The 13,084-nt window shown below is 35.7% G+C and overlaps 1 protein-coding gene across 2 annotated transcripts in view; it reads left to right on the top strand.

Annotated features, from left to right (window-relative positions):
• LOC144453316 (signal-induced proliferation-associated 1-like protein 2) overlaps positions 1–13,084 on the top strand; it is a 77,673-nt gene that overhangs the window by 63,545 nt on the left and 1,044 nt on the right. The window contains exons 17-24 of one of the 2 annotated variants that reach the window (XM_078144574.1): positions 2,420–3,054; positions 3,520–4,133; positions 4,634–4,799; positions 6,903–7,116; positions 8,388–8,522; positions 9,303–9,471; positions 9,903–9,984; positions 10,873–13,084. The exon at positions 10,873–13,084 is cut by the window's right edge and continues 1,044 nt beyond it. In XM_078144574.1, the coding sequence (XP_078000700.1) occupies positions 2,420–3,054; positions 3,520–4,133; positions 4,634–4,799; positions 6,903–7,116; positions 8,388–8,522; positions 9,303–9,471; positions 9,903–9,984; positions 10,873–11,016 (2,159 nt within the window). In that variant the 3' untranslated portion in view covers positions 11,017–13,084. The remainder of the gene's footprint in view (positions 1–2,419; positions 3,055–3,519; positions 4,134–4,633; positions 4,800–6,902; positions 7,117–8,387; positions 8,523–9,302; positions 9,472–9,902; positions 9,985–10,872) is intronic. The other variant, XM_078144575.1, reaches the window with a different exon arrangement.

Raw genomic sequence — 13,084 nt, 5'->3', positions numbered from 1 at the left:
ATGTTGTATTGGTAGTGATATGAAAGTATTGTATTGGCAGTTATATGAAAATATTGTATTGGTAGTGATATGAAAGTATTGTATTGGCAGTGATATGAAAATATTGTATTGGTAGTGATATGAAAATATTGTATTGGTAGTGATATGAAAATATTGTATTGGTAGTGATATGAAAGTATTGTATTGGCAGTTATATGAAAATATTGTATTGGTAGTGATATGAAAATATTGTATTGGTAGTGATATGAAAATATTGTATTGGCAGTGATATGAAAGTATTGTATTGGCAGTGATATGAAAGTATTGTATTGGCAGTGATATGAAAGTATTGTATTGGCAGTGATATGAAAGTATTGTATTGGTAGTTATATGAAAATATTGTATTGGCAGTTATATGAAAGTATTGTATTGGCAGTGATATGAAAGTATTGTATTGGTAGTTATATGAAAATATTGTATTGGCAGTGATATGAAAGTATTGTATTGGTAGTTATATGAAAGTATTGTATTGGCAGTGATATGAAAGTATTGTATTGGTAGTTATATGAAAATATTGTATTGGCAGTTATATGAAAGTATTGTATTGGCAGTGATATGAAAGTATTGTATTGGTAGTGATATGAAAGTATTGTATTGGCAGTGATATGAAAGTATTGTATTGGCAGTGATATGAAAGTATTGTATTGGTAGTGATATGAAAATATTGTATCGGCAGTGATGTGAAAATGTTGTATCGGTAGTGATGTGAAAGTATTGTATTGGCAGTGATATGAAAATTCGCAAATGGCCAAAGTTGAGAGGGCATCAGTTACGATTCTAACATCTGTTAATTGTTGGTCTAAAATATGTCAATTACCACAGTTTAGAATGTGTTGGTCACGTAACTATTAAAGCAGTGTAGATTGCACCTTGTAGAATGTATCAGTCACAGTTGTACAAGTGTGCAGACAACAGACTTGAGATTAAGAGGTCCTTCACACACACACACACACTTACAAGGCTATCATTGACCTCCTGAGAGTCAGTCATAAAGAAATCAGATACAAGTCTGGTTGATAAGGTTTGCTGTAAATCAAGCAGAAACACGCATTTCCTGCCTAACATAGATATTTCCTTGGAGATGAACCAGTGAGTGTCCTCATTCTAACACAGTAGTCGTAATTGCCTACAGAGGTAGACACTTCACCTTGACAAGCACAAACCCATCTACATACTTACAGAGATAGTGTCATTGCCTTCTTTAAGATGTACATCTTAATATAGCTATTATTATACTGATTCTTAGGAATTCCATTTGAGCTGAGTGATGGAATTCAGCTTGTTAGTCACCAAAATAACTTAACTATTGAATGCAAATATGAAACAACATTTTGGAAGTTTGTATGTATCCAAATAAAATACTTTTAAATTAGTAGCTGTACACATGAAGGTTTGGAGACGATACCGTCATGAAATGTAGTGGTGATATGGCATTGTGGTTGCCGCTTTGTTATAAAAACAGTTATGAAGTATTGCAATGTATTAAAAAGTGTATGAAAGATGGTTTTAAATCACAATCAAAAATGAAAAATAATATTGGAGTTTATTAATCTTTAAGCCGATGTGTTTTAGCTGAACTAATTCTGTTCATGTGTAAGATGACTGGGGAGAACATACATGTACACAGACAGACAGACAGACAGACAGACAGACAGACAGACAGACTGACTGACTGACTGACTGACTGACTGACTGACTGACTGACTGACTGACTGACTGACTGACTGACTGACTGACTGACTGACTGACTGACTGACTGACTGACTGACTGACTGACTGACTGACTGACTGACTGACTGACTGACTGACTGACTGACTGACTGACTGACTGACTGACTGACTGACTGACTGACAGACAGACAGACAAGCAGGTATGCAGGCAAGCAGGCAGACAGACAGACAGACAGACAGACAGACAGACAGACAGATAGATAGATAGATAGATAGATAGATAGATAGACAGATAGATAGATAGATAAATAGATAGATAGATAGATAGATAGATAGATAGATAGATAGATAGATAGATAGATAGATAGATAGACAAAAACATTTATATACATTTGCATGCATACATTGCCACTCAGACAAACATACATGCTTATTCATGCACAGACACATTCATATGTACTCGTATACATGTACACAGAATTTGTCAGATTCACATTCTAATAACCTTGACTGGCTCCCAAAATATGAGCTGTCTTTGAAACAAAAGACTTATGTATATAAGATCAACAAGATCCTAAGATCAACAAAATTGGATTTCAGCATATCAATTATTAAAAAAATTGATAAAAGGATGAAAATCAGAAATAGTGATATATACTGTTTGATAAATTTCACAAATTGACAATAGGCACATGTGTTATATTTACAGAACACAGTCCACACAACAGAGCATCTAGCACACCAGCTATGCTCCTAACAGGTAGTAAGTTAGCAACTCCAGCAAGAAATGAACAGAAACAAGCAAGAATACCTCCTGAGTACTTAGCACAGAAGAGAGACAACCCTCCACCACCTTACAGTGAAGTGAGGACAGCTGTGGCCAACTTGGAACAAAGATTCCATGACAGGGGACCAGAGAAGAGACGAGGAGGCGAAGACAGGGTAAGGCAGGACTATGACAAATTCAGAACAGAGGCTGAATTTGGTGGAAGACAACGGCACGGCTCAGGTGACAGATTGCACAAAGCTCGTCATCTTTCCAATGGAAGCCACAGTTCAGGGCTGGGCTCTAGTATGGAAAGCCGAACGTCAAGAGACGGTGGTGATGTTCACTTTGTGCGAGACATTCATGAAAGACATAGTGGCAGAACTAGTAAAAGTCAGAGACACATGCAAAATGCACAGATATATGCCAGTAGCAGGCAGGGACAGCAACATTTGGTTAACAGGGCAGCTTATCATGATGCCAAGCAGACCAATGCCATGAGTAGACTGCCTATCAGCTGCAGTGCTGCATCTGAATTTGCTGAAGCTGAGAGTTTGGGTAAAAGACCTGATGCACAGGTGTGTACCCAATATTTTGTCAAAGTATGAAATACTGTGATTATGTCTCGTTTGAAAAAAAAAATACAATTTGTTTTCACGATACATTGCTGTTTTCTGTTTGTCAAGTGGATAACAAAATTTGTGTGTGTGTGTGTGTGTGTGTGTAGTTGTGTGTCACTGTCCATGTTAGTGTTTGTCTTACTGTCTCTGTCTGTCCATTTGTGTGTGAAAGGAAGGGTATGCAGATTTCAATATCTTATGTATGGCTTGATTTCAATGGAACAGCAAGTGTAGCCGAAATGTATTAAGTGTACACACCCTGTGCTTTAGTGATGGTAATATACCCCAAACTTGCATTGCATTGTTTTAGATTGCTATTTGAAATTTAGATAGATGGAAATGGTGTCCCTGTCATATTAGCAGCACATGAGTTAACCCCAAAACCCAATTTGTAATAAAAGAAATCTTTCCATTTTCCTTCAGCATGCTACTAATATGTCTGTGTCCAGTGGTGATACATCTCTAACCAGTACAAGTACTAGCAACAGTGCAAGCACCGGTGCTAGTGATGAGAAATGGTATGATACCGGAGATGAATTTCACGACGGTGGCTACTCTCACGAGGACACCATATCAAGAGAAAGTAGTGCTGGGGATGCTGGTTATGACACTCTCTCCAAAGTACTTCATAGTGACAAACAATCCAAGTATGATAGGCATGCTGATACATATGCAAGTGCTGAAAATTTGGTACAATCCAGCAGCCAGAACATTTCAGCTTCTCCATATCTTCACAAGACATACCCACCAAGAGATCGTGATGCTCAGTTCAAACCACCACTACCACCACCACCACTGCCATCCCAAAACAGTGCATTTGACAGGCCTATGACAAGTCAAACTAATCTCAGTGATGTCTCCTCACATTCTGGGGGTTCTAGTAGATCCAGACAGGGTACACCCAGCCAGGTGCACTCTCTGACGAGAAGTCCAATGATGGCACGTCGTAAGATGCACTCAGCTAGTCCAGATATCAGCATGTACAAGAAGAGTGTCTCATCAAATAGTGATAGTGGTAGTCCAAGACCACTGGGAAGGTAATTCATTAATGTTTTTATTTATTTATTTATTGATCTGTCACATATATATATATATATATATATAGTAACATTACAGGGCATAGCATTGTTCTTACACTGAATCTTGTTGCAAGATGTATACATTAACACAAGTCCACCACACATTTCTACTTTAGCCATAAGATTTGTAGGACTACAGTAAACATAACCTGTTTTGGTGATACAGTTCGTTTCAGGACGTTCATTTCACATTCTGTATAATACCACAATGTAAAGAGTGAAATGAATTGTTATCATTTGAGTTGGCTTTTAGTCGTGCTTTAGTATGAATTGTAGGGTATTTCCCTAGCGTGCTGATAATCAACTTAATTGTATCACAAACATCATGGATCTTGTATATAACTAACATAGCCATCGTATAGTATCTCATTCACACTTTTATGCCAATTTGTATATAACCAGCATAGTCATCGTACAGTGACTCATTCACAGTTTTGTACTATTTTATCATATTGTAGCCGTATAGCATCTACAGAGTCTCTAACAAGTCGACTGAGGCCAGGGGCCACACCCAAATCAGCAGCACACAAGCAACCTGCCCCAATGACCAGCTCTGTGAAAGAAGACCTGCTGAAGCTGATCAATCCCGATGTTTCAGACGTTGAAATCAAGCCAATCACACAGGTGAATATTCTGAAATCTCATCATCTTCATAGACGTACCCGGTCTAGGCGCACCAACTTATTTCGGGCCTGTTTCCCAGGCTTCCCCAGTGTCTGGTATTCGGGAATTAAGATCCGTGGTCATCCTAAATATGTGAGCCGGTGTGGAAAGCTCAAGATTAGATACCAGTACTGTCTACATAGAAGGTCAAAGTTCGACTTATTTCGGGACAGTTTTCCAGGCTTTCCTAGCCACTGGGTAAATACTGTTTCCACGATTTCGCATCAGGCTGTAGGCGCATGACAGTCACTGCACTGCAGCCTTTCGTGGCCAGTCTAAGCATGGGTTAAAAATGAGTCGTACACAAGAAAAAAAAGTTGTTAAAATTGAAAGACCCCTCTCTACATAACATGATCCCTAGCTTGCTAACTAATAACTAATACTTGGCTTTTTTTTAAGATTGCTGTGGTAAAAAATTGTTAAATATATGTAAAGAACTGCCTTGATCTTTTAGTTTTACTTTCTTTTGATTAATTAAGTAGCACCCTTACAATGTAATGTAACTTTAGAACAAGCATTTTGGTTGTTTTTTTCATTAAATGTTGAAATATGCATTTACAGCACTATCAGACATTTTTCCTCCATTTCACAGATTTATTTATTGCAAGTGAAAGCAATCCACAAGATGGAATTCTTGTGTAAAAGTTGTCACTGAACTAATATGAAATCAAAAACAGCATTTATATCAAAGTTACAAGGCTGTGTGAAAAATAGCAAATACTTATAATAAAGAATTATACATAACATGGTTATTTTTTTGAGCAAAGAATTTAAAAACATCGATAACTCTGCTGCAAATTTTAATCATTTTAATTTGAACATATGTTATCTCAATAATCCAGCAAAAAGCCAAACACAATGTAGCATGAAATTAGCTTAACATAATTTGATATGAGGGAAGTACAGTCTCTAAACACACAATCTACATGTACATGGTATGTTGCCTGAATCCTGCAGAAGAGAAAGACAGACAGAAAATGATTGCATCTAGAACTCCTCATAGTTAATGAAAATGTATCATTGTTCAGTAACTTGTCTATTCCATGGATGGCTATCAATGATGTATCATTGTTCAGTAACTTGTCTATTCCATGGATGGCTATCAATGATGTATTCGCTAATTTTCTCCTGGAAATGATTTGCTGTGTTCCCTACAGAAGCCCTGAAGTGCACCTTGCAGCTTAATCAGATTTAAATGCAGTATTGCCCAGAGTCCTGATTGTCACTCAAATGCACATTTGCATATTTATAAAGTGGGCAAAGTATGCTATGCCATGTAACAGCCCATATGATAGGCTGATGTTTATTGTCCCCAGAACTTTGAGTACAATACTGATTTCTGGTTTGTGAAGGGGAAAGGGGTACTGATGTCAGTAGGGGGTAGGGGTACTGATGTCGGGTAGGGGGTTACTGATGTCGGGTAGGGAAAAGGGGTAGTCACACTGAATACAGGTAAAAAAACATACATAATAGACATTGGCTTTAACATTAAAGGCCCATGGTTCAATACCAGGTTATCACATTAATGCTATGTTGTCAATGGAATTGTAAGGATTCATGACCAATATTTCAATACCAAACAGACAACTGTTTTTGTCAATCCTAAGCTTTAATCAGAACAGAACTGGATCTTTATGTTCTTTTTCAATTGTGAACCTTTCAGATGTGAAATTTAGGACATATCAGTTGAGAAGTGGAATACATTGTATATATGAGTCATATGCAAAGATATGTAGAATTGATAGAGTTGAAGAAGACAGTCATTCCAGAAGGGTATCAATTGAAGTCAACATTTACTGTATGTACAGTTGTAGATCCAAACTGATGACCATGGTCAACAGATCAAATTGTCTTTCTTCCAAAGAATTGTCTAAGCTTGGTCTGTTGTGTCAAGCCATTCTTTTGGCAGACTGTCACTAGTACACCATTCTGAGTACCATTTCCATGCTAGAAAGTCATTATTAATTTTCACATCACCATGTTAATGTTATGGATAATATACAGTGTTAAAACGTTAATCTGTGTGGTGTTCATCTGACCAAAACATGATCTTTTGCCTTGTAGCCAAGATGGACAGGAAATACTGCACCAAGTCTACCGTCATACACCAGGCTAACATTACAACGCACTGTATCTGATGAAAGCATATCAGGGGGTGGTAGCACCAGAAAACTACACCGGGAATCTGCTACAGATGTCCCCGGCGACCTCATATTTACCAGTACTCAAAAATCTACATACCCTTCAAGACTTATTGCTGAGACAACTAACATTACAGGTAAGTGTTATTGAATTGAGTGATTTCATATTGTCCATATTGGATTTGAGTATGTAGTTGTATGCTGGACGGTATTTACTCACAAGTTACAAAACTATGATGACTGAGCAATGGTGATCTAATTTATTATTCGTGACATTCAAATTACAGACTTCCTGATTGGCCAGTTGGTAAATGTACCCCCAAATTTGTACTCATGTAAACTTTGCCTGAACTTAGAGCTTTAACTGGGTCTATTTAGATACACCACTATTATTGTAAATATCCTGCTGTGCTATATTACTTCTTACATGTGGAATGTACTCTTGCATACATCAACATGTCAAGCAAAACATGCCATTGCATTAGTTGGAGGGTTGCCCAGTTAATTCCTGTGTAGTTAGTCTATACTGATGATGAAGTGAACACCTATTAGTGATACACATGTGAGTGTACTATTACATGCTAGCTATGTATACTCAATAGTGTCAGTGAACTTTCAATACTTTGAAATGTGTGGCATACTATAAAAGTTACAAACTTGAAAGTCAAATAGCTTACATACATGAAAGCGGCAAACAAAAGTACAGTATACATTTATGTTACCATGTAAAGATTTGAGTGTTAGGCAGGAAAAAAAACATGATATCCGTGACCTTCAAATGAGACCATTATAGATAGGTTATGTGACCAAAACAACCTACACTTTATGAGAACTTGTACTCGGTTTGAAATTGGTACAATTGTACTATTTTCTGGTAAAATATCAGGCAAGCCATATATTTTGTTTTTAAAGATCGTGGTTTCAATCCCAGGTTCCCATATTTGTGTTATCTTATCTGTTAAAGACCAGGGTTTTAATCTCATTTTCTCAGCTTAGTGTTATCTTATCTGTTAAAGGCCAGGGTTTTAATCACAGGTTTTTGCATTAGTGTTATCATACCTGTGGAGCCACAGATATATTAGATAGGATTGTGCTTCTCTGTTCAAGACTATGTTTATCTAAAGCAATGGCATACAACTGTTCTACACAGCAACATGTTACTTCTAATCTTATATGGTCATCCCCCCCCCCCTTTACTAGACCAGAGAGTCAATTCTTATATCTGTACTATCTTATCAGTGGAGATATATGAGTTTAATTCATATGACCATTGTTTTGTTGTGGACCCACACTTTCTTTGTCTCTGCCAGACGACTATTTTTCTGACCTAGATTTTAATCCTACTCTGACATATCCCTTTAAATATCTTTGTAAACATTGCCTAAATTGTGACTCTAATTTACTATAGATGAGGAAGGCGACACCGATAAGACCATTGTCAGCGGTAAAACAGGAGGAGGAGGAGGTACATTCTTCCCTCTTCCTGATCCAGGATCCGGATTAGAGTGGTCCAATCTTGTAGAAACTGCCAAGAGTTTTGAAGGTAAGATTTGATTTAGTTACAACCTGTAATACCCAAGTAAAGTGATTGCACTGTGTGCCACACTTATTTATGTCATTCATATCAAGTGCCAAATAACACTGTTTCATCAAAGCAATTGATATGAACGCTATAAACAATTGTAATACACAATGGAATGACTTTACTTGGGTGTGACTGGTTGTATTATGCATCCAACAGTTAACAGTCCTAGCAGTTGAAATGATCACAGGTTGAAATAGCACTGGCTTTGTTAAATTATGGTAATGTATTCACAAAATTGACAGTTGTATTTGCATAAACATGTCTTCAAATACTTGTAGAGAATGTCAGACATGACTCAGGGCATGACCTTGGTATCAACTCCAAATGTCATGGTATTTAGTAAAATTGATCAGTTGTCACTGCATTTACAAATACCAATTTCCTGTCAATAACATACTGTTTCCTGTAGATAAAGATGTTAGCTCAGTGAGATCAAAGTCCTTAATAAGGAGTTGTCACAGAGAGAGTCAAAACTGTAGCAGATTGCTCACATACAAGGTACACACAGAAATCAAGGAAACATTTAAAAATTCAGTTTATCCCATTAATATGCAGGTAGTTTGAATATTTACATAATGAGATGAACAAAAATTTTGGTAATATTTGCTGTGTATTTGGTGAGATTGGGTGATATTTTATCATTACTTACATTTTCATTTTTTAAGGGAAGAGATTTTTGTATATTCATCAGTGTGTGGTATGTCAAATGATCATGTGCGTATATATTTCTGATTGTAGGTTTAGATCTCCAGAGTGTGAAATCAGCATCCATAGGTACACTGAATGAAATAGCTGACAGTATGGCTGACTTTCAATTGTCTAGTAGTCCAGGACAACACAATGGATCATCAAGGAAACCAGGCATGGGTTTTGACAATACATTTGCCAGCTCTGATAAAATCAGGAGGTATGTATGCCGAGTTGTTTTCTTGCTTATTCATGCATTCTATATTGAGAGGCAAAGTTATTTCACTGGAGATACATAAATTGTGTTGTATCACTCTCCTAGGATGCAGTATTTGCTATAAAGTGAAATCAACTCTTGTGTCAATACTTTATACACCAGTGGGTTAAGAATAGTAAATACATCTGGAAAATGTACATTTTGAGTGACTAAAAAGTGGGGATACTATTTTTTAATTCTAAGCAAAATGTAATGCATGTAACTTTAAGACAACACCCCATCCCGCACCTCCTGTAAAAAAAGAAGAGGTGAGTAAGTTTAAAAAAAGGAAAGATGTGATATATTGATGAAGTCATTGGCACTCTGTTCATGACTGCCAAATATATACATCATGCATATGTGTATTTCTAATGAAACCATTCCTTGCTCTTCAGCGGTGGTGAAGAGAGGGAAGCTGAATTCACGGAAGGGGATCTGAAAATGCAGCTGTATCAGTTATCAAGACAGCTCTCAAGGGTAAGTTAACCTTCTACTACTCCCAGTATAGAGGGAAATGTTATTTTTATGCTTTTCTATGTATAATTAAATCATCGAGTGCACAGTCCCAGGACAGTTTTATTAATTATGTAGAGTATATCAGGAGTATTGATGCCATGTGTAGATTGAAATATAATTTGTTATCACTTGAGGATATTCATAGACTTCAGATTGTGCACTATATATATATATATATATATATATATAAATATATATATATATAAATATATATATATATATATATATATATATATATATATATATATATAGTTTTGGTAGTACTGGAACTCTTTCTTGGGTGTAACTGAAAATGCAGCTGTATCAGTTATCAAGACAGCTCTCAAGGGTAAGTTACACCCAAGAAAGAGTTCCAGTACTACCAAAACTATTACGCTCTGCCACTGCGGTATAGAGCACTGTCTTAGCAGATTGATACTCACCGAGTTATATATATATATATATATATATATATATATATATATATATATATATATATATATATATATATATATATATATATATATATATATATATATATATATATATATATATATATATATATATATATATATATATATATATATATATATATATATATATATATATATATATATATATATAAGATTGAAGTACAATTTGTTTATTTGATAGTACAAAGGCATACCTACCAAAAGGGAGAGCACTTGTTTCAAACTCAGCTTAATAATAAATATGACATGACTAGGCTGCTGTTACCATAGAACGTTGTGTGTGTGTGTGTGTGTGTGTGCGTGCGTGCGTGCGTGTGCTGTGTGTGTGTGTGTGTGCTGTGTGAAATCTGTGCATCAATCCAATGTGTACAAGACATTGTTTTTGTAATCCCTTTAGGAGAGGCAAGAAAGACAGGCCTTAGAGAGTGAAGTTGGTCAGTTACGTGAGGACAACGTCAGACTTCAAGAAGAGTCACAAACAGCTGCAACTCAGTTGCGCAAATTTACCGAATGGTTCTTCAACACCATCGACCGACAGTAGGGTATAGATTGCGACTCAAAAAACAAAACACAAACACAATGTGCAGGAAAATAGAGCAAATTTATTTTTGTAGACTGTATAAATATATAACTTTCCTCTCTATATGTAGATAGTGTGGACTACTGAACCATTGTCAAACGGTGTGTGTTGTAGAAAATGTTTTTTAGTACTAAGTTTTCAAACATGTATGTTTGATACCGTTTTGGGGTTTTTTTTATTTAAGGTGACAGCTTTGTAAGTTCATCTAGTTAGCCTTCCACAGTTTAAGAATTTCACCATTCAGTACCAGTTTTCAAACTACAGTTGTAATAATTTAGTTGAATAATATTTCAACTTGCAGACTTTTTTGTGAATAGTTTGTCATAGAGTTTGTATTGAGGGTACAAGAAGACTTCAAAGTCTTTGTTTGAAACATTTCTTTTTAAAACATGAAAATAAATGCAGGTAGAGATTTTTGCAAACTATATTTGCATGAATGTGTATTAAACATTTTTCAAGACCTGATGTGTGCATAGAGTGTGTAAGACTTTGTAAATTGAAACTCTAAACTTATTTATATTTCTCTTTTTTGCCTTTTTGTTTGCAAATGTACAAAAGTGAGTATTTAAAAAGTTCATATGAAATGTTTCCAAAAGGTTTCTTTTTTTGTTGCTGTTTGTCAAAGATTATTTGCAGGGTTAGTAAATTAAAGCGTTCAAGTTACAAATCACGATAATCATTGAATCCCAAATTCATACTTTCAAGTTTGGCTAAGTAGCAATAATACAGGTAGTCTGTGTTTTGGAAATATGAAAAGTAATGCTATGGACATACAGTCACTGATGTCATAGTAAAAACAGACAGACTCTCTTTCTCAAGTTATTAGCTGTGGCAGCATTTGGAAAATTCTCAAAAATATGAGAGTTTGGTTTCTCACACCTTAGCAAAGTCCTGTGGATAAAAATATCTAGGGCAACTTTAACTTTATGTTTGTTAGACTGACTCAGAAGCTCAAAATTCAGAACTCAGGATTTCATTTCCTGTACATATGTAGTTTAATTAAGTTTCCGAACAAGCAGCTGTAGAAATTCAAACTCATAAATGATATCTCTGAAGTTTATTCAGAGGAACTCATCGTGAATATTGATGTGTTCTGTCAAAACTTCCTGATGTATGTTTGACTTTCAATACATTTTTGTTTATACATAACCAGTGCAGAACTCAGTACCGACCTTAAGTTAATGGGGTACTTTCCACAACTGTACATTTTTACAAGTAAAAAACTATTATTAATTACTCAGTCAGTAAGAGATGCCTTATCATTTCCTTGTACAATCCCAACTCTCGGTCATTGGTACACAACATATATAGATGATGTCATTTGTTTCTACATAAGGAATTCTCTCATTGTCCACTGAATCAGATATAAATATACTGTCACCGAAATGGTAAATTTTACCCATAGCTAACAAGTTTGCTGTAAAACGTAAAGCAATGGAAGCTTTTGGTATCAAGAAAAATTGTACAGTTCTGGTCTGTGCCCCCCCCCCCCCATAAAGTTTGAAGAATAAGTAATGTCATATCTGTAAATGGGGGGAGAGTAACCTCACCCTCAATCATCATTGTTCACCTCTTTCTGTTGATACACATCTAACCTGTGATCAGAGCATTAGGGTTCAGATTTATGCTGTTGATTGTTTTGTGTACTACTGAATATCAATGTCATCATATTTTACAATTTATATCCACCACAGATAATGTCAGATAGAAAATTTGTAGATGAGTATAGAGACTGTCTACGGTGGCTATACATAGTGTAGCTTTAAAGAGATCAACTTTAGTAGATTTACAGTGGTCTTTTGCTAAGGTTTGCAAACTTGTGTACACTTCCATATTTTGTACCATAATGTTGGTTGGGAACCCTTGTAAAATACCCTGGCAACTTGGTTAGATTTGACCTACATTCCACCCTTTGCAAAAACACTGGATTATTGTCACTACTACTATTCTTTTCCGTTTTAACTTATATATGATGAGATAATCAAAAACTATGTTGCATAGTTGTGTACTATTATGTACAAGTGACAGA

This window comes from Glandiceps talaboti, chromosome 2 (assembly GCF_964340395.1).
Source record: "Glandiceps talaboti chromosome 2, keGlaTala1.1, whole genome shotgun sequence".
NCBI classification, from domain to species: domain Eukaryota; kingdom Metazoa; phylum Hemichordata; class Enteropneusta; family Spengelidae; genus Glandiceps; species Glandiceps talaboti.
Note: the sequence above shows the minus strand (reverse complement) of the source record. Positions and strands in the feature narration are given on the sequence as shown.